Here is a 23,115-nt window from a genome sequence, read left to right as displayed (position 1 = left end):
TTCAGGAGTACAGGGCCAGGGCTGTTTAGGGCTTTAAAGGTCAGCACCAACACCTTGAACTGTGCTCGGAAACATACTGGGAGCCAGTAAAGATCCTTTAGGACCAGTGTTATGTGGAAAGTTATATGGAAATATTTTTCCAATTACCTGCTCTGGGCATCAGCCTTCTCCAGCTTTTCTTGAAGCTGTATCCAATCAATCAAAGCCTTGAAATCTCGTACGTAGTTGTCTAGCATCATTAACACCTCCTACAACATAAATTTATCAAAGGAACATATCATATACAAACCAAGAACAGAAATGAAATAGAACGAACAAGGATCAACCCAGCAGCAAATAATTATGAGGAAAAAAACTGTTTTTAAAACAGTACTTATTCTATATAATATTTCACCAGCTACGGTATATCTAGACTGGCAGAACACACCTGATTTCCATTGTTTTGCAGCCTTTGGAGACAAGGCATTTATTGACGTTAAGAGAACAATGACAGTATTTTGGAGTTGGTGAAGCTTATCAAGTAATTCCCAGGAAGATGCAACAATAAGGAATAGTGGAAGGTGCAACAGCAGCAGGGCTGGTTGGCGTGGTGGTGGCGTAGAGGTCACCAGTGGCCCCCTATGCAGGCATGGGCTTTAGCAAACGCTCATCAATGCTGATTCCGACTCCAGCTCTCACTTCAATACTTAAAGGCCAAGTTCACATATTATGAGCCTAGGAAGCTGCCTTATACTGGTCCATCCAGCACAGTACCGTTACCATGGACTGACAGCAGTTCTCCAAGGTTTCAAACTGGGTTTCTCCCAGCCCTACTGGGAGCTGCTGGGGATTGGACCTGGGACCTTGGGCATTCATGTGCTCTACTACTGAGCTTGAGCCCTTCCCAAAGATTAATGGGTTTAGCCACCCTTGACTCTGAAACCAGTGACAATGGTACAGAAAATAAGACAGTTCAACAACAACAATAATAGAACAATAGCCATAATACATTACAATGAAGTTTAGATGCATACAAAATATATTCAATAAGTCAATTAACAGTGTCCAATTACACCATCATTATGTCCAGCTTAAGCAATCCATTCAGTACAGTGGTGCCCCGCAAGACGAATGCCTCGCAAGACGGAAAACCCGCTAGACGAAAGGGTTTTCCGTTTTGGAGGTGCTTCGCAAAACGAATTTCCTATGTGCTTGCTTCGCAAGACGAAAATGTCTTGCAAGTTCCTGCGGGGTTTTTTTCCTTCCCCCCCTTTTTCCCAAGCCGCTAAACCGCTTATCAGCTGATGGCTAAGCTGCTTATCAGCTGATCTTTAAGGCGCTTAACAGCTGATGCTAAGCCGCTTATCAGCTGATCTTTAAGCCGCTTAACAGCTGATGGCTAAGCCGCTTATCAGCTGATCTTTAAGCCGCTTAACAGCTGATGCTAAGCAGCTTATCAGCTGATCTTTAAGCCGCTTAACAGCTGATGCTAAGCCGCTTATCAGCTGATCGTTAAGCCGCTTAACAGCTGATGCTAAGCCACTTATCAGCTGATCGTTAAGCCGCTTATCAGCTGATCTTTAAGCCGGCTAAGCCGCTAATACTGTAGCGCTAAACCTCTAATGGGCTTGCTTCGCAAGACGAAAAAACCCGCAAGACGAAGAGACTCGCGGAACGGATTCTTTTCGTCTTGCGAGGCACCACTGTAGTTCATACTAAGAGACCTAATTTGTCCAAGTCAACAGAGCAGAAAAAGAGGAATGATTTTTAAAAAATTGAATTCCCTTAACAGCAGACTCCAAGCAAGCCAGACTGCTGCTGTTGCACCAGAATTATTCTAAATTCTGCCAGAATTATGCTAATTCTCATATTCTGAAGAGTGCCATTTTGCATCCGTGTGTGTTCTTCTTCCTATGGAAAAAAAAGGGGGCTCCCAAAGAGGAGAGGGAGTACAACAGCCCTGGAGCTGCCATATTAATTTCCTCTTCCATGGAGAGCAATGAGAGGCAAAATTCGAAAGAAACAAAAATCTGAAAAACCAAACTATAGGCCTATGGAAGAAGAAACAAAGGTGTGGAAAAATGCTTCCCCCACCCTTTCTACTTTGCCAGCGTGAGCCCAGTTGACTTGGGATTTGGTGATTTCACCACCTTAGGGTTACCATGTGCTCTGCTCTACACAGGAAAGTCCTCTATTTGAAGGGACTCTCTATTTGAGGAATGTCAAAAAATCATGACGAAAGGAGGGTTGGTGGCCCTCGAAGTTGCCCACCAACACTTAGCAGCACCTGGTCAGCAGAGTTTGCAGGCATCTCCACCATGGTGAGATGTACTATATTTCTATTTAAATTATACCTATTATTTCCAAATTTGTGTCTATGCATATGTTACTATATGCAGTTTTAATGCAAATTAACGTAATTGTCTATCCTCTGCTTTGCTGAGGCAAGTCTTTGTTGGTAACATGCAACTGGCCACCCTCTCTTTAGCTGATTAATTATGAAGAGAGGTGCTGAGAGTTTAGGTCACACTTCATTATTCTGAAGAAGCTGTATCCATTCTGCCAAGATGGTGTAATAGGGAATAAAAAGAGAGACTATTAAAGATGGCCTTCCCTGCCAAAAACTGAGTGGCAGTTTTTGTTTATTAAATTGTAAAACACCTCCAGCCTCTCTTCCATGTCTAAAAAAAGTACATAGAATTAAATTTATGGGATCCACTGCCACAACATCACAATCCGATTTCCAACTCCCTTTTTATTTAAAGGTGCTGAATCCTGGACAGTAGCGTAAAGGAGATCAGCTTCACATTAATTTAAAAGGCAACCAGATAAATTCATGGAGGATCTATCAAATGGCTGCTATCCATTATGTTAAAATTGACATGTGGGGTGCTTATGTGAACTCGCATTTAATTTTAGAAGGAAGTATGATTGTATTTTCAGTGTAAGTTGACAGTCTGTGTTGTGTTGTTGCCTCTCCTTTATGAAGAAAAAAACTTGGTTTTGTGTGTGTTTTCCTTCTTAAATTTGCCACTGAATATCAGCTGCTGGGAAGTGTCAATCTGCCTGGGAGGGCTATTACCACCATGCCCTTGCTGGAGGGCCTCTGACCGGCCACTGCACAAAGCAGGAGGGTGGACCCAGAACAGCTCTTTTAAAGTAGGTATTAATATTAAATAAAAGTACATTTGCATCAATTATTTCTTTAAAAAAGAGATGATTAATACACTAAAACTTTAAATCAGCTGGAAGAAGTAGCTCTAATAAGAACTTTTCCTTTTCCTTTTCCTTTTTAAAGGGAAAGGTGGACACAATAGATAGTTGCTTGCAGTGCCAAGTCAGCGGGTAGTAAGACATGTTCCACAAAATGAAATATTAGAGCTGGCATCCAGTCGCAACCCTGCCAATGGCAGATCAAGCCTTCTTCTCTTTCAGGTGGCCACAGATGGGAGCACAGGCCGCAAGAAGCAACTTGCCCAGAGAACATGGCTAAGAAATGAACTCTCAACCTGAAGATTTGCCCGTTCCTAAGCAGCCAGTTAACTTGAAAACATGACATTTTGTTTCAAGAGATGCCTGCCATGCAGAAATTACAGTTAATGGCTTAAAGGAGCCTATTTCAAGAAATGCGTAGCTCTGCTGTTATCCAAAATTATCAGAGCAAGCACCATGCAGCTGTAATCTGAATCCTGTTTTACGAACAAGGGAATACAAACAAGACAAGCAGCTGGAGCGGCCCCATACCCACTGATGCACATCTTTCTCCCTAAAGCTATGAAGGCCATTTTGTCCATCAGGAGGCAGCCGAACAAAAGTGGCTCTGAAAGCGTTGTTACAGGCAGGCACCCAGATAACTACATATAGATGTACAGCTAAAATTACCAATTAGTTTACCAATTGGCTGCAACGGATTCGATTGGTTTGTAATTAATTCTAGTTACTGGCGCACACAGCAGGATGGTTGGCGCCATCCCTTTTGTCCTACTGACACACAATCCTTGCGCACAGGGCCCTGGGGTCTTGGCCATCAATACAGCTCTCCAGTTCACCCACAGTCATGAGTGCAGCAGATATACCCTACAGTGCTGAAGCAGTGGAAATATGTACCACTTGAAAAGGTGCTGACAAAAAAGGAAAGTCTGTTTCTGTGCTATAGTCATGATCATTTAAGAATCCCATTATTTTTCAAGGGCAAGTGCATCCCTACAGCAATTTTTAGGGGAAGAAAACTTGATTTATAGGAGCTGAGATGGGGTTGTATTTATGAAGCTGGCTATTAACAGTACAACTCCATGCATGTATGCTCAGAAGTCAGCCCCACAGAGCTCAATGGGGCTCACTCCCAAGTAAACAGCTAAACCATGGTTTCATGTTACAAGGACAAGCCTGGGTGAACTTTGGGCTTTTGAGATCCCCTTTCCCTTCTCCTCATCCGACAGGAACACAGGGAAACTTGGAAGCTTCTACTTTCACTTTTGATTAACCATCGCTGATTAATCACAGCGTAGTGTAACGCTCAACCTAAAGTGTGCTTAATCTTAGCTAAGAAAACAAGCCAGCTTCATAAACCACAGTTTGACCAGATGAGTATGCCTGTAAGCTGCGGTTAGTTTACAAAGGAAGAAAAAGTTTAGGACCTTTCCTTGTGGCCATGCCAGATGAGAGAGGGAAGCACACAAGCCCAAGGCCTACACAGACATGTTCTTGCAACATTAAACCATGTTTTAGTGGTACATGCAAATACAGCCAGAAGGTTGAATCCAACTTGTGCAATGGAACTTCCACCTCCTCTCCTGCAGTCCTCCCCAATGTATGCTCAAAATCTGCTACAGAGGGTTGGGCGACCAGACCAGGGTAAGGAAAGTTCTGCTGCATGAATCATAGAATCATAGAGTTGGAAGAGACCACAAGGGCCATCGAGTCCAACCCCCTGCCAAGCAGGAAACATCATCAGAGCACTCCTGACATATGGTTGTCAAGCCTCTGCTTAAAGACCTCCAAAGAAGGAGACTCCACCACACTCCTTGGCAGCAAATTCCACTGTCAAACAGCTCTTACTGTCAGGAAGTTCTTCCTAATGTTTAGGTGGAATCTTCTTTCTTGTAGTTTGGATCCATTGCTCCGTGTCCGCTTCTCTGGAGCAGCAGAAAACAACCTTTCTCCCTCCTCTATGTGACATCCTTTTATATATTTGAACATGGCTATCATATCACCCCTTAACCTCCTCTTCTCCAGGCTAAATATGCCCAGCTCCCTTAGCCGTTCCTCATAAGGCATCGTTTCCAGGCCTTTGACCATTGTGGTTGCCCTCCTCTGGACGCCTTCCAGTTTGTCAGTGTCCTTCTTGAATTGTGGTGCCCAGAACTGGACACAGTACTCCAGGTGAGGTCTGACCAGAGCAGAATACAGTGGCACTATTACTTCCTTTGATCTAGATGCTATTGATTACTTCCCTTGATTTAGATGCTATTGATGCAGCCCAGAATTGCATTGGCTTTTTTAGCTGCCGCGTCACACTGTTGGCTCATGTCAAGTTTGTGGTCAACCAAGACTCCTAGATCCTTTTCACATGTACTGCTCTCAAGCCAGGTGTCACCCATCTTGTATTTGTGCCTCTCATTTTTTTTGCCCAAGTGCAATACTTTACATTTCTCCCTGTTAAAATTCATCTTGTTTCTTTTGGCCCAGTTCTCTAATCTGTCAAGGTCGTTTTGAAGTGTGATCCTGTCCTCTGGGGTGTTAGCCACCCCTCCCAGTTTGGTGTCATCTGCAAATTTGATCAGGATGCCCTTGAGTCCATCATCCAAGTCGTTGATAAAGATGTTGAATAAGACCGGGCCCAAGACAGAACCCTGTGGCACCCCACTAGTCACTCCTCTCCAGGATGAAGAGGAACCATTGATGAGCACCCTTTGGGTTCGGTCAGTCAGCCAGTTCCAAATCCACTGAGTGGTAGCATAGTCAAGACCGCATTTTACCAGCTTCTTTACAAGAATATCATGGGGCACCTTGTCAAATGCCTTGCTGAAATCAAGGTAGGCTACATCCACTGCATTCCCTTCATCTACCAGGCTTGTAATTCTGTCAAAAAATGAGATCAGGTTAGTCTGACATGACTTATTTTTCAGAAATCCATGCTGACTATTGGTGATCACAGCATTCCTTTCTAGGTGCTCACAGACTGTTTGCTTAATGATCTGCTCCAGAATCTTCCCTGGTATTGATGTCAGACTGACTGGGCGGTAATTATTTGGGTCCTCCCTTTTCCCCTTTTTGAAAATAGGGACAACATTTGCCCTCCTCCAGTCTGCCGGGACTTCGCCTGTTCTCCAGGAATTCTCAAAGATGACTGCCAGTGGTTCTGAGATCACATCTGCCAGTTCTTTTAATACTCTTGGATGCAGTTCATCTGGCCCTGGAGACTTGAATACATCTAGACTAGCCAAGTATTCTTGTACTATCTCCTAAAACTCCACATTAAAAAAACTCCACATTATAAGGTTGCCATATGCCCTCTTTTTCCCGGACACATCCTTCTTTTCATGGACAGAGTCATCATACTGATCCATGGTTAAAAGTGGAAGTCACCAAATGTCTCCTCTTTTTTGCTCTTCAAAATATGGCAACCCTAGTTCTACACTTAAGCAGAAATAACAAATACACAAATATAAGAAGGGGGACACCTGCCTATTAGCAATCCATGTGAAAAGGATCTAGGGGTCTCAGTGGACCACAAGCTTAATATGCATCAACAGTGTGATGCAGCAGGGGGGGGAAAGCTAATGCTATTCTAGGCTGCATCAACAGAACTACAGTCATACCTCATGTTATGTTTGTTTCATGATGTTTTTTCAGGTTGCATCCCGCGGCAACCCGGAAGTACCGGAAAGGGTTACTTCCGGGTTTCGCCGCTCACGCATAAGTGCTAAATCGCGCATGCGCACAAGACCAAATCGCGCCGCACCCCTGCGCAGATATGGCGCTTCAGGTTACGGGCTTTTCATGTTGCAAACGGGCCTCCGGAATGGATCCCATTCGCAACCAGACGTACCACTGTATAGCGTCCAGATCAAGGGAAAATATAGTACCACTCTATTCTGCCTTCCCCTTCATGGATCACTGCCTTGCCGTGGCGAAGGGGCTTGAATAACTCAGAGAAGCTATGAGCTATGCCGTGCAGGGCCACCCAAGATGGACAGGTCATAGTGGAGAGTTTTGACCAAACGTGATCCACCTGGAGCAGGAACTGGCAAGCCACTCCAGTATCCCTGCCAAGAAAACTCCATGGACAAAGACAACAGGCATATAAAAGTTATGACGCTGGAAGATGATCCCCTCAGGTCGGAAGGCGTCAAACATGCTACTGAGGAAGAGCGGAGGACAAGTACAAGTAGATCCAGAGCTGATGAAGCGGCTGGGCCAAAGCTGAAAGGACGCTCAGTTGTGGATATGCCTGGAAGTGAAAGGAAAGTCCTGAAAGAATGGTTAATACAGCCTTTGAAAGAAGTTTGCAACGAAATACTAGGGGGGGGGGGGAAGGCACCCGAGTCGTGGAAAGAAGCTTATATTACACTTATACCGAAAACAGAAGCGGAAAAGACACAGCTTAAGAACTACCGTCCCATATCTTTACTTAATGTGGATTACAAAATTTTTGCGGAAATTATGGCTAAAAGATTAAAAAAGGTATTGGTGGAAGAAATTCATAAGGACCAAGCGGGCTTTCTCCCGGGGAGGCATTTGTCAGATAATACGAGGAATATAATCAACATTTTAGAAAAATTACAAGTCAATATTAACACTAAAGCAGTTCTAATATTTGTGGATGCGGAGAAAGCCTTTGATAATATTTCTTGGAGTTTTATGAAGAAAAATTTACAGGGAATGGGGGTAGGCCAAGGTTTTGAAAACGGTATAGGTGCAATTTACTCAGAACAAAAAGCTAAGTTGATTGTAAACAACGTAGTTACAGAAGAGTTTAAGATTGAGAAAGGAACAAGACAGGGTTGCCCAATCTCCCCATTGCTTTTTATATCGGTCCTGGAGGTTTTGCTTAACATGATCAGGAAAGACCAATTGGTTAAAGGGATACAACTCGGAGCTAAACAGTATAAATTGAAAGCTTTTGCTGATGATTTGGTTTTGACATTACAGGAGCCAGAATCCAGTACCAAAAGAGTATTGCAATTAATTCAAGAATTTGGTCAAGTAGCAGGATTTAAGTTGAATAAGGTGAAAACTAAGGTGTTAGAGAAAAATCTTACAGAGATTGAGAAAGAGAGGTTTCAGAAGGAGACAGGATTAATATTGGTCAAGAAAGTGAAGTATCTAGGGGTTCATATGACTGCTAAAAATGTGAATTTATTTAAAGATAATTATGAAAAATGCTGGATGGAAGTGAAAAAGGATTTGGAAATATGGTCAAAATTGAAGTTATCATTGTTGGGCCGAATTGCTGTGATAAAGATGAATGTATTGCCTAGGATGTTGTTTTTGTTTCAAACATTGCAAATTTTGGACAAGATGGACTGTTTCAAGAAATGGCAGAGAGATATTTCGAGATTTGTCTGGCAGGGCAAGAAGCCCAGAATAAAATTTAAGATTTTAACTGATGTTAAAGAAAGAGGTGGATTTGCCCTGCCAGATCTTAAACTTTATTATGAATCAGCCGCATTTTGCTGGCTGAAAGATTGGCTGCTTCTTGAAAACACGGACATTTTGGATCTAGAAGGTTTTAATAATGTCTTTGGATGGCATGCATATTTATGGTATGACAAGGTCAAAGCACATAAGGCCTTTAAGAACCATATTGTCAGGAAAGCATTGTTTAATGTCTGGGTGAGATATAAGGATCTGTTGGAAAGTAAAACACCAAGGTGGCTGTCACCAATGGAGGCTAAGGCTCTGAAAAAAATCAATATGGAGACAAATTGGCAAAAAAATTCTGTGAAATTTTAGAACAAGATGGAGATAGATTAAAGCTGCAAAGCTTTGACAAATTAAAAACTAAAGTACGAGACTGGCTTCATTATTACCAAATAAGGGAGGCTTATAATTTAGATAAGAAAATTGGTTTCCAGGATGAAAAATCAAAATTGGAAACAGAATTGTTAGATCCTAAAACTAAGAATCTATCAAGAATGTATAACTTGCTGTTGAAATGGAATACACAAGATGAAACGGTTAAATCTGTTATGATTAAATGGGCACAAGACTTTGGACATAACATTATGTTTGCTGACTGGGAACAGTTATGGACCACAGGTATGAAGTTTACGGCTTGTAATGCCTTAAGAGAAAATATAATGAAAATGATCTACAGGTGGTACTTAACACCAGTCAAGCTAGCAAAAATCTACCATTTGCCAGATAGTAAATGTTGGAAATGTAAAGAGACTGAGGGCACATTTTTTCACCTTTGGTGGACATGCCCAAGGATTAAGGCTTTCTGGGAAATGATATATAACGAATTGAAAAAGGTATTTAAATATACCTTCCTGAAGAAACCAGAGGCCTTTCTTCTGGGCATGGTCGGCCAATTGGTGCGAAGGGAGGACAGAACTTTTTTTATGTATGCTACAACAGCAGCAAGAATACTCATTGGAAAGTACTGGAAGACACAAGAATTACCCACGCGAGAAGAATGGCAGATGAAAGTGATGGACTACATGGAACTGGCTGAGATGACTGGCAGAATTTGAGACCAGGGAGAAGGGTCGATGGAAGAAGATTGGAAAAAATTTAAAATATATCTTCAAAAATATTGTAATATAAAAGACTGTTAGAAAGTTGTTGGAAAAAGAAAATCAGGTCGTTTTGGTAGATATGATATAAAGGATTAAGCAAAAATGAGTTGATGAAATTGATGAAACAGAGGATGTTTAACTATATTATTTTAAATTAAAATACGTAAATGAAAACAAGGTTAGAAGGATTTGCTGGAAATACGATCTGAACTAGAATACAAAATTGGGAGGTGAGAGGAGGTCATGGAAATAAGTAAAGGAAAAGGGTTATGTAAAGGTTTAATCTGTTTTTGTTCTATTTTAACTCAATGCATTTTTATATCTTTTGTTTTGTTTTCTTTTTTACTCTATTTTATTGTTCACTTTTTTCTTGTTACTTTTTGCTTTGTTATGGTTAAATTTTTCTTTGTATTTTGTATTGCTTTTTTTCCTCTCTTTTTGTAATTTTAAACTTGGAATATGCTGGAAAATAAAACCCCAAGGTGGCTTTCACCTTTGGAAGCTAAGGCCCGAAAAAGACCCAATATGGAGGCCAAATGGCCAAAATATTGGGAAATTCTAGAAAAAGATGGAGACAATTGGAAACTGCAGAGTTTGGAGAAAATGAAGGATAAAGTGCGAGACTGGTTACATTACGCTCAGATTAAAGAAGTTTTTAAAAATGACAAGAAATTAGGGTTCCAGGTGGAGAAATCGAAAATAGAAACAGAATTGTTAGAACCTAAGAGTAAGGTACTTTCAAGGATGTATAACTTGCTGTTAAAATGGAACACACAAGACGAAATGGTTAAATCGGCTATGATAAGGTGGGCGCAGGACATTGGGCATAACATTATGTTTGAGGACTGGGAAAGGTTGTGGAGTACTGGATTGAAATTTACTGCATGTAACGCTTTGAAAGAAAATGTAATGAAAATGATATATAGATGGTATATGACCCCAGTCAAACTTGCAAAAATTTACCACCTGACTGACAATAAGTGTTGGAAATGTAAAGAGTGTGAAGGAACATTCTTCCACCTCTGGTGGACTTGCCCTAAAGTGAAGGCGTTCTGGGAAATGATTTATAATGAACTGAAAAAGGTATTTAAATATACCTTCACTAAGAAACCAGAGGCCTTTCTTTTGGGTATTGTCGGCCAAGGGGTGGTAAGGAAGGACCAGACATTTTTTATGTATGCAACAACAGCAGCAAGGATACTACTCGCAAAGCATTGGAAAGCTCAAGATCTACCCACACTGGAAGAATGGCAGATGCAACTGATAGACTACATGGAACTGGCCGAGATGACCGGCAGAATTCGAGACCTGGGAGAAGAGAGGACTGAGGAGGATTGGAAGAAATTTAAGAACTATTTACAAAAACATTGCAATTTGAGTGAATGCTAAACAGGATGCTAGATCAATATAACTGAGCACCACTAAACTCAGATGACTTTAAGAAAATAAGTGAGATTGAGAAAATATAACTCTTTTTGAGAAGTAGAAGATTGTGAAGTATAGAAGGGATATAAGAATGCAAATAAGATAATAAATTGCTGACAAAATGCTATAACGATGAAAGTGGGAGCGGGAGATGTGAGGAAGTCCAAAGAAAATGTGAAATTATGTTAAGATATATGTTACACTGTTTATTATGTTTATTTCTATTGTAAAACCCAATAAATCTCTATAAAAAAAAAAACTTGGAATAAATATCATTTAAAAAAAAAAAAGGAAGTGAAAGGAAAGTCCAATGCTGTAAAGAAAAATATTGCATAGGAACCTGGAATGTAAGAACCATGAACCTTGGTAAGTTGGATGTGGTCAAATATGAAATGGCAAGAATAAATATTGACATCCTGGGCATCAGTGAACTAAAATGGATGGGAATGGGCGAATTCAGTTCGGATGACCATCGTATCTACTACTGTGGGCAAGAATCCCGTAAAAGAAATGGAGTGGCCCTCATAGTCAACAAAAGAGTGGCGAAAGCTGTACTGGGATGCAATCTCAAAAATGATACAATGATCTCGATACGAATCCAAGGCAGACCTTTTAACATCACAGTAATCCAAGTTTATGTACCAACCACTGGTGCTGAAGAAACTGAAATTGACCAATTCTATGAAGACTTACAACACCTTATAGAAATGACACCAAAGAAGGATGTTCTTCTCATTATAGGGGATTGGAATGCTAAAGTAGGGAGTCAAGAGATAAAAGGAACAACTGGCAAGTTTGGCCTTGGAGTTCAAAATGAAGCAGGGCAAAGGCGAATAGTTCTGCCAAGAGAACAAGCTGGTCATCACAAACACTCTTTTCCAACAACACAAGAGACGACTCTACACATGGACATCACCAGATGGGCAGCATCGAAATCAGATTGATTATATTCTCTGCAGCCAAAGATGGAGAAGCTCTATACAGTCAGCAAAAACAAGACCTGGAGCTGACTGTGGCTCAGATCATCACCTTCTGATAGCAAAATTCAAGCTTAAACTGAAGAAAGTAGGAAAAACCACTGGGCCGGTAAGATACAATCTAAGTCAAATCCCTTATGAATACACAGTGGAAGTGAGGAACAGGTTTAAGGATTTAGATTTGGTGGACAGAGTGCCTGAAGAACTATGGATGGAGGCTCGTAACATTATACAGGAGGCAGCAATTAAAACCATTCCAACGAAAAGGAAATGCAAGAAAGCAAAGTGGCTGTCCAACGAGGCCTTACAAATAGCGGGGGAGAGAAGGCAAGCAAAGTGCGAGGGAGATAGTGAAAGATACAGGAAATTGAATGCAGATTTCCAAAGAATAGCAAGGAGAGACAAGAAGGCCTTCTTAAACGAGCAATGCAAAGAAATAGAGGAAAACAATAGAATGGGAAAAACCAGAGATCTGTTCAAGAAAATTGGAGATATGAAAGGAACATTTCGTACAAAGATTACCATAATAAAGGACAAAAGTGGTAAGGACCTAACAGAAGCAGAAGACATCAATAAGAGGTGGCAAGAATACACAGAGGAATTATACCAGAAAGATATGGATGGCTCGTACACCCCAGGTAGTGTGGTTGCTGACCTTGAGCCAGACATCCTGGAGAGTGAAGTCAAATGGGCCTTAGAAAGCACTGCTAATAACAAGGCTAGTGGAAGTGATGATATTCCAGCTGAACTATTTAAAATTTTAAACGATGATGCTGTGAAGGTGCTACACTCAATATGCCAGCAAGTTTGGAAAACTCAGCAGTGGCCAGAGGATTGGAGAAGATCAGTCTACATCCCAATCCCAAAGAAGGGCAGTGCCAAAGTATGCTCCAACTACCGCACAATTGCACTCATTTCGCACGCTAGCAAGGTTATGCTTAAAATTCTGCAAGGCAGGCTTAAGCAGTATGTGGACCGAGAACTCCCAGAAGTGCAAGCTGGATTTTGAAGGGGCAGAGGAACCAGAGACCAAATTGCAAACATGCGCTGGATTATGGAGAAAGCTAGAGAGTTCCAGAAAGACATCTACTTCTGCTTCATTGACGATGCAAAAGCCTTTGACTGTGTCGACCACAGCAAACTATGGCAAGTTCTTAAAGAAATGGGAGTGCCAGATCACCTCATCTGTCTCCTGAGAAATCTCTATGTGGGACAAGAAGCTACAGTTAGAACTGGATATGGAACAACTGATTGGTTCAAAATTGGGAAAGGAGTACGACAAGGCTGTATATTGTCTCCCTGCTTATTTAACTTATATGCAGAATTCATCATGTGAAAGGCTGGGCTGGATGAATCCCAAGCTGGAATTAAGATCGACGGAAGAAATATCAACAACCTCAGATATGCAGATGACACAACCTTGATGGCAGAAAGTGAGGAGGAATTAAAGAACCTTTTAATGAGGGTGAAAGAGGAGAGCGCAAAATATGGTCTGAAGCTCAACATCAAAAAAACGAAGATCATGGCCACTGGTCCCATCACCTCCTGGCAAATAGAAGGGGAAGAAATGGAGGTAGTGAGAGATTTTACTTTCTTGGGCTCCATGATTACTGCAGATGGTGACAGCAGTCATGAAATTAAAAGACACCTGCTCCTTGGGAGAAAGGCGATGGCAAACTTAGACAGTATCTTAAAAAGCAGAGACATCACCTTGCCAACAAAGGTCCGTATAGTTAAAGCCATGGTTTTCCCAGTAGTGATGTATGGAAGTGAGAGCTGGACCATAAAGAAGGCTGATCGCCGAAGAATTGATGCTTTTGAATTATGGTGCTGGAGGAGACTCTTGAGAGTCCCATGGACTGCAAGAAGATCAAACGTATCCATTCTTCAGGAAATCAGCCCTGAGTGCTCACTGGAAGGACAGATCGTGAAGCTGAGGCTCCAATACTTTGGCCACCTCAAGAGAAGACAAGACTCCCTGGAAAAGACCCTGATGTTGGGAAAGATTGATGGCACAAGGAGAAGGGGACGACAGAGGACGAGATGGTTGGACGGTGTTCTCGAAGCTACAAACGTGAGTCTGACCAAACTGCGGGAGGCAGTGGAAGACAGGAGTGCCTGGCGTGCTCTGGTCCATGGGGTCACGAAGAGTCGGACACGACTAAACGACTAAACAACAACAACAACATTCTGCCTTGGTCAGACCACACCTGGAATACCGTGTCCAATTCTGGGCACCACAGATTAGACAGATGTTGACAAGCTGGAACGTGTGCAGAGAATGGTGACCAATATGATCAAGGATCGGAAAACCAAGCCTTCTGAGGATTGGTTGATGGAGCTGGGTATGTTTAGCCATACCCAGATATGATAGCCATCTTCAAATATCTCAAGTGCTGTAACTCAATGGAAGATGGAGCAAGATGGTTTTCTCTTGCTCTGGGGGATAGAACTCGAACTTGGCTTCAAGTTACAAGAAAGTAGATTCAGACTAAGCAGCAGGAAGAACTTTCTGACAGTATGAGCTGTTCAACAATGGAATGGTCTTCCTTGGGAGGTGGTGGACTCTCCTTCCTGGGAGGTTTTTGAATAGAGGCTGGATGGCCACCTGTTCTGGATGCTTTAGCTAGGATTCCTGCATTGTAAGGGGTTGGACTAGATGTCCCTTGGGGTCCATTCCAACTCTACAAGTCTATGATATGTTAGCCATCTTCAATATCTAATGCGCTGTCACATGGAAGATGGAGCAATCTGGCTTTGTCCTGCTCCAGAGGGAAGGTCCTGTTGAAGTCATAAGAAAGGAGATTCTGACTAAACATCAGGAAGAGCTTTCTGGGCGAAAGAGCTGTTTAACAGTAGAAGGGACTCCCTCGGAAGGTGGTGGACTCTCCTTCCTTGGGAGTTTTTAAGCAGAGATTGGATGGCCATCTATCACAGATGCTTTAGTTGAGCTTTCTGTATTGCAGGGGGTTGGACTAGATTACTCTGTAGATCCCTTACAATTCTATGATTCTGTGAGTCTGATTCTTAAGCTTCAAAGTTTCATACAGTATTTTCAAAACAGTTCTACAGATTAAAAGGTAAAGGTAACGGAAACGGTAAAGGACCCCTGGACAGTTAAGTCCAGTCAAAGGCGATTATGGGGTTGTGGCGCTCATCTCGCTTCAGGCCGAGGGAGCTGGCATTTGTCCGCAGACAGCTTTTCTGGGTCATGTGGCCAGCAGGACTAAACTGCTTCTGGCACAATGGAACATTGTGACGGAAACCAGAGCGCACAGAGACGCCGTTTACCTTCCCACCGCAGCAGTACCTATTAATCTACTTGCACTGGCATGCTTTCAAACTGCTAGGTTGGCAAGAGCTGGGACAGAGCAACGGGAGCTCACCCCGTTGTGGGGATTCGAACTGCCGACCTTTTGATCAGCAAGCCCAAGAGGCTCAGTGGTTTAGACCACAGCCTGACCCACTATCCACTTGAGTAGAATACCTCCATTTGCTAGTTTCTCTTGTATGGCTTCTGCGTAGTTTATAAAATACATATGATTGCTCTGTAAAACTGCTAGAGACTTAAGCCACATTTAAGGGGAAAAAACCAAAAATGTCAACTAAAAAGAGCATTGATGTGGAATGCCACCAATGTAAAGTAACTTGGGAGAAGCCCTGAACAAATCTCATGTATTTTGTCTCCCTATCCCACTCATCTGCCTCGGACACCTCAACAAATGCAGGAGAAGAAACAAGACTGTAACAAGGCTGCAACTCTGTACACAACAATTCCTGTTTAAGTCTATGGAGGTTGGATAGAGAGAGAAAGCCCAGATCCCCTGAGAACTTAGTAATTTGATTCTTGTCTCTATGCTGAAATATTCATTCATTCAGTTCTGTGTGGGCTAGTACTGAAAAAGCAATGCTGGTGTCTAGGAATAACTCACCAAAGGCTCCTGAATAAGTTTAGAAGTCATGAAATAAGAGGAGAGGTCCTCATATGCATCAGTAACTAGCTAAAAAACAGGATGCAGAGAGAAGGAATAAAGAGGCAGTTTCCCCACTGATAGAAAGTGGATTTCTTCCACAGATTAGTATTAGGACTTGTGCTTTTAAATTTGTCCATTAATAATCTAGAGTTAGAGGTGAACAGTGTGCTAGCCAAATTTGATTATGCTACCAAATTGTTCAAGGTGGTTAAAACAAAAAGGGATTGAAGACACTCCAAAATACTCTCTTCAAAATTGGTTAGCAGTCAGTAAAAGCAAATGCAATTCAATGTTAGCAAATGTACACTGCTGCACATTGAGGCAATTTAAAAAAATAGAACAGATGCTAAATGGAATCTGAAACACAGGTGACTGAAATGTTGACTTAAGAGTGCAGTAGCTGTGAAAAAGGTGAATGCCATGCTAGGAATAATTAGGAAAGGGACTGAGCCCCACACTGACAATACCATAATGACACTATATCCATGGTAAAGACACACTTGGAATACAGTAGTACCTCGGGTTAAGTACTTAATTCGTTCCGGAAGTCTGTTCTTAACCTGAAACTGTTCTTAACCTGAAGCACCACTTTAGCTAATGGGGCCTCCTGCTGCTGCTGTGCCACTGGAGCACGATTTCTGTTCTCATCCTGAAGCAAAGTTCTTAACCCGAGGTACTATTTCTGGGTTAGCGGAGTCTGTAACCTGAAGCGTATGTAACCCGAGGTACCACTGTACTGGTTACAGTATTCAGAAAAGAGACTATGGAGCTGTATCTTGTTGAGAAAAGGTTGAGAAAAGTGCATAGAACATGAAGCCTATGTTCTACCGCCCCTGCTGGAAGCAAGGAGCCTCTGAATTCACATGTGGGGAGAATGCTGCTGCAATTGAGTCCTGCATGCAGGCTCCCCTTATGCATCTGGTTGGCCACAGTGAGAAGAGGAAGCTGGACTAGATGGGACTTTGGCCTAATCCAGAAGGGCTCTTCTTGTGATCATTGCCAGCCCTGTACATGTGCAACTCTAGCAGAATTACATCCTTAACGGCTTAGATTTAGAACTGCTGCCAGTTCATACAACACTGCCTTACATATCAGATTAGTAGCCCATCTGTCTTAGTCTTGTCCTTTCCAGAGTGGAGCCCCTTTTCCTGTCAGGGGCTACAATTCCTTGGGTGTAATCTGTTGGGGGCTGCGGACCAAGGAGGGATAATACCGGCTTCCCCATCCTTGCCACTCTCATGACATTTGGGTCAAGGGTCACATGAAGCCTTAAGGCCACAGGTTGCTCACCTGTGGTCTACTCTGGCAGCAGTGTTCCAGAGTCTTGGAGTAAGACTCATCCTTTCCCATCATCTAGCTATGAAGATTGGATTTGGAACCGTCTGAAGGCAAGCAAAGTGCTCTCTCACCAAAATATGGCCGCTCCTCTTGAGGTAAAGAAGGCACTATTTCAACCCACATCCTTCATTAATATCTATAATCAGACACTTAGAATTATCCTAATAAAGAAATTCCTTCCAGTAGTACCTTAGAGTCCAACTAAGTTTGTGATTGCTATGAGCTTTCGTGCGCTTGCACACTTCTTCAGATGCACTGAAACAGAAGTCACCAGACCCTTATATATGGTGAGAGGGTGGAGAGGGGTATTATTCAGAAGGGTGGTGGGAATGGTTGATCCCCACCCTCTCGCTATATATAAGGGTCTGGTGACTTCTGTTTCAGTGCTTCTGAAGAAGTGTGCATGCACACGAAAGCTCATACCAATAACTAACTTAGTTGGTCTCTAAGGTGCTACTGGAAGGAATTTCTTTATTTTGTTTTGACTACGGCAGACCAAAACGGCTACCTACCTGTAATTAGAATTATCCGGTTAGGATAATCACTGCACAGAAATAAAGCTCCTTTAAATGAAAATGGATCAAACTCCTCAAAACCTTGATAAATCCAGTTACAGATGGGTAGCCGTGTTGGTCTGCCATAGTCGAAATAGAAAAATTCCTTCCTGTAGCACCTTAAAGACCAACTAAGTTAGTTCTTGGTATAAGCTTTCGTGTGCAAGCACACTGTATCTGAAGAAGTGTGCTTGCACACGAAAGCTTATACCAAGAACTAACTTAGTTGGTCTTTAAGGTGCTACAGGAAGGAATTTTTCTATTTTGATAAATCCAGAATGCAACTTTGAACATACTTGGAAATTCCATGGATTTCAATGACATATCTCCACCATATATATTTGCTTTTCCCTGGAAAATTTGCAGACTTCATTTCATTAGTCGCCAAAACACACAACTGCTGGAGACAGCCTGCTTTAACTATTTGTTCCTGTATTCCAAACCACGAAAAAATGGCATGTGCATATTGCAGCTTAAGAAGAGCTACTATGATTACAACCCTAAACACAAGAAAGCAAGTCCCACTGAACACAACACTTACTTCCAAGTAAATGTGCATAGGTTTGAGCTGTAAAATACAACTGTCCTTAAGGCAAACTCCAAAGCTTGGCGAGATTACCAACAGCTGGTTTTCTCACAAGCCTGTTTGCATCTCCACCACAACCCTTCCGTCTGCAGTTTCAACCGCAAACAGTCACCAGAGCCCCGTTTCATTCAAATACAATAAACATTATCCTCAACAACACTGTAAATCAATAATCTGGCCCACTCCCTCATTGCACTGCACACAGACATTCCAATTCCTATTATGTAAAGACTGAAATGTAATGATTGCTCTTTCTTCATTTAAAATGAATGCAGGGGGTTTTCTTTTAGGAAGGCAACAAATTGCTTTAGGAATATAATAAATATTACTTGTTTTGTTTGAATAAATATTGTTTCAAATTCCAAAAATGCAAACAAACTTGACCAGATATTCCACAGATGAACATACAATTGTCCTTTCTGATATTACTTTAAGAAAAATGATAAAATCCTTCAGTTGCAGTAGAAAAATTAAAAACAGTTTAAAGAGATTTTGTATCATTATTTTCATTCAGTAACAATTTATAGTATACTGAGAAGCCTCAAACGGACTTCAAGTAAACTTATGCGCTTGGCTCTCCAGCTTTCCTTACAGGGATGAAAAGCTAAATGCTGACATACTATTTGCAAAGGGAAAAATATTATTGCAAGTACTATTTGCAAGGGGAAATTGGGCCCCTTTCACACACTTATATGACAGCACATGTGCACTTCACATTGGATCATAAGCATAGTCAAGATTTTTGTTGGGGTGGCAGAACCTCAGTTGCTATGTATTTTTATTGATTTGGGGGGAGACAGCTGCCCCTCCCTGCCCCCCTTGGCTACGCCCATGTATTGGATGCATTTACACAAAACAACAATCCAAGGCTGTTGGGGCACCCAGCTTGATTGCTCCTGCTTCACTCCTCCTGTGGAATGAGGAGGAGAAACAAACCCAGTAAGCCACCATTGAGCTTGGCATGCCTGTGACATCTGAACCCAGGATCCTAGTTTGCTCCTCTCCTAATGAGTCAGGATTTTTAGTATGCCTTAAAACATGGTTTGTTGTTGGATTATGAATCCTGGTTTACTTTGAAATGTGAACATGGCTGCTGTGGGTACAGTGGTACCTCGGGTTACATATGCTTCAGGTTACATACGCTTCAGGTTACAGACTCCTCTAACCCAGAAATAGTACCTTGGGTTAAGAACTTTGCTTCAGGATGAGAACAGAAATTGTGTTCTGGCAGCAGCTGGAGGCCCCATTAGCTAAAGTGGTGTTTCAGGTTAAGAACAGTTTCAGGTTAAGAACGGACCTCCAGAATGAATTAAGTACTTAACTCGAGGTACCACTGTATATGATTCAGAGAGCAGCAGATAGGTCTGGTTCCCCAAACTGTTAACACTGGTGTCTATAAATATGGATTGCCACATGCCCATGTGATGTTTTCACAGGTACACAAACATGTTTTGCATATATACCTGTTTAAAAAGTAATATGTGAAGCAGTCCACACATTTTTCCTTTCTTCTTTTCTATCTCTATATGTTTGTTGCCTCCAAATATTTGACACATCAGCCCTCCTTCCTGACGCCCTTTTGGAACAAAAACAGTTAAGACTTTTCAAAACGAAGGGGGAGGGAAACAAAAGAGAACAAAGTGTCTACTTCTCCCAAAGCACGTGCAATTCAGACCTTTGGAAACACCAAATTCTGGACCCCTTGATGGAGAGCAGGTGAGATTGAGATGGCTCCATTCCCTCTTCCATCAGCCATGGCCAATGCTGAAATGAGCACAAATCCCCTACGCATGCTTACTTGGGAGTAAGCAAAACTGAGTGGAACTTACTAATGAGCAAATATCTGGAGAATTGGGTGCACATCACACACTATTTCTGTTCTGTTCCTTCAAACCTTAAATAAAGCCCCAAACAACGGAATAATGTATGAGGAGGAAATATGTGCGATGTACCAATACATAATTCAAAACCGGTTTGAAGCAGCCCACATTGCGATAACTGTTTCAGTATATTTGATCTGGCAATACATTGTAAACAGCCTTCAAAACTCCAGGAGGTGGTATAATTGCGAGCAATTTGAGAAGTCCTGTCCCTGTGTATTGGTGATTGCTGGCTGCTGCCTTCCAAACACCGTTTTGCCTTCCCCAAAGTGAGATTGGCTGGCTGCTTCTTTCCCTGCCTTTCCTCTCTGATTGCTTCCTTGCGGCTCTGCCTTTCCCCTCCAGCTGCTTCCCTGTGGCTCATCTCAGCCAGCTGCCCTGCCCCTCCTGGCACCTAAAGAACCACCTGCCAGGCTCTGGATGGGGGGGGGGGTTCCCCTTCAGTGTCTCACTCCTCCACGATCCATCCTCACCCCAGCCAGGAATCGAGGCTCCTGCTTCTTCCTTCTCCCTCTCTTTGTCTAGGGAGGAGTGGAAGGAGTTCGCCCTCCAAACGCAAGAGCTTGCCTCAGTTGCCCCTCGCTTGCCTGCCTGCCTCTCTGTGGCTGCTTCTTCAGCCACCCGCACACCCAGTCTCCAGGCCCACTGTACATAGCTCCATCCTTATTTCAGACATCGTGATATACCAGTATATCACAATGTTTAGCTGGTGATACACTACGATGTTGGAAACCAACCACCACTCAGTCCTACTTACTTGCAGATATCAGAAAAAGATGGAACTTGCAGATACGAAAGCTCAAGCCTGCCACTGTAGCCTCAGTCAAAGTCACATCAAAAACTGAGATCACTGCATGATATAAATGAGAGAAGGTTGGTGCTAAAGACAGGGGAAGCAGAATTACTTCCACCCAGAAGAAGCCAACATCACAGTGCGGTGTCACCGTAACCATCATTATTTTCGCTTTCTTTTGCAGTGGAATATTCCCCACCCCAACTAAAAGGTAAAGGACCCCTGGATGGTTCAGTCAAAGGTGACTATGGGGTGCGGCTCTCAACTCGCTTCAGGCTGAGGAAGCCAGCATTTGTCCACAGACAGCTTTTCCGGGTCATGTGGCCAGCAGGACTAAATCGCTTTTGGCACAATGGGACACTGTCACAGAAACCAGAGCACACGGAAACGCCATTTACCTTCCCGCCACAGCACTACCTATTCATCTACTTGCACTGGTACGCTTTCAAACTGCTAAGTTGCCAGAAGCTGGGACGGAGTAACGGGAGCTCACTGAGTCATGCGGATTCAAACTGTGATCTTCTGATTGGCAAGCCCAAGAACGCCACCACAGCACCACCCACACCCACCCCAACTAACACATAGCTATAAGCATTTTACAGGGTACACACCCCACACAATAAAGCAAATAGAGATAATCACTCCTGCTAATATTGACGTCAATGGCCCCGTGCCAACAGAACTAGAGGCAAAATTATTATTTTCACACCTTTTTTACCACAGCAACCCAAAGTGACTTACAATATTTTAAGGAAAAGAATAAATACATATATACATTAAACAAGGTCAGCTAAGAAACAGGAGGGAAGTTAGCATCCTCAGACATACACAAACACCTCTCTTCCCCCCCCCCCCATTTGTAGGTCCCATTTGTACTTTCTAAAACATAAATGCCATAACTGAAGTGGCCATGGATTGTCACCAATGCATAAGACTGAACTAAAGCTCCAGTGGCACAATAAAATAGACCTTCCTTTTTTTTTTTTTTTTTTTTTGAAAAAAAAAAGGTCTTTTTTTTTTTTTTGAAAGGCAGGAATTCTATACAGTTTTCTAATGCTTAGGGTTTGTATACAAATTATTCATTGGATAATTACACTGGTATCACTTAAAAATCTTAACTCTTCTGTAAAATGGATGTTTGGGGTTTTTTTGTTTTAGTTTTAATGCGGTTTTGGATATATAATATTTCCTTCCCAACTTAGCATGAATGGTATGACCAGAATTCTGAATGCAGTTTTGGATCTATGGAGATGTCATACAAATAAACTACTGTTCTTTCAGCCACAAAAGTTTAGAAAATCATAATCTGATTACACTGCAGGGAGTATCAGGTCTCTTTAAAGTGGGGGGAGGGTCTTTGGGGAAATTTCCTGAGCAGCAGGACAGTTCAGTTTAGTTCAGTGTTTCGTTTTTTGTGTGTGGTGGGGGGAGTTAAATTGTGTTAAACCAACAGACAGCTTGGAAACCTCAAGCCACTGTTTGGTTTCAGAATTTGCTTTCTTCCAGCTCTATTTGTACACTAACCCTAGAGTCAATTTGGTCATCTTTCATTTCAACAGAAAACTAAATATTCATGACCAGATGAAAGTTCTCTTTACATGTCATGGACTAGCAATAATAATGGTTTCCAGAATGTGGTGAATATTTTCACTCAAAGTTCATAGGAAAGTAATTTGGATACCTTCAACAGTTTCATAATGTTAAACTTCATGGCCGAAATATTGGGAAATCTTGGAACAAGAAGGAGACAAATTGAAATTGCAGAGCTTTGAGAAATTAAAAGATAAAGTGCGAGACTGGCTTCATTACTATCAGATAATGGAGGCATACAATTTGGATAAGAAAATTGGCTTCCAGGTGGAA

General features: G+C 42.1%; 1 protein-coding gene across 8 annotated transcripts in view; it reads right to left on the bottom strand.

Annotated features, from left to right (window-relative positions):
- The window catches only part of SCAPER (S-phase cyclin A associated protein in the ER), a 227,172-nt gene that overhangs the window by 183,620 nt on the left and 20,437 nt on the right, over positions 1-23,115 (bottom strand). For all 8 annotated transcript variants that reach the window (XM_081021507.1, XM_081021500.1, XM_081021502.1 and 5 more), the window contains one exon: positions 148-248. In XM_081021507.1, coding sequence (XP_080877633.1) covers positions 148-248 — 101 coding nt within the window. The remainder of the gene's footprint in view (positions 1-147; positions 249-23,115) is intronic.

This window comes from Podarcis pityusensis (genome assembly GCF_964106645.2).
Source record: "Podarcis pityusensis genome assembly, chromosome: 9".
In the NCBI taxonomy this organism is placed as follows: Eukaryota; Metazoa; Chordata; class Lepidosauria; order Squamata; family Lacertidae; genus Podarcis; species Podarcis pityusensis.
Note: the sequence above shows the minus strand (reverse complement) of the source record. Positions and strands in the feature narration are given on the sequence as shown.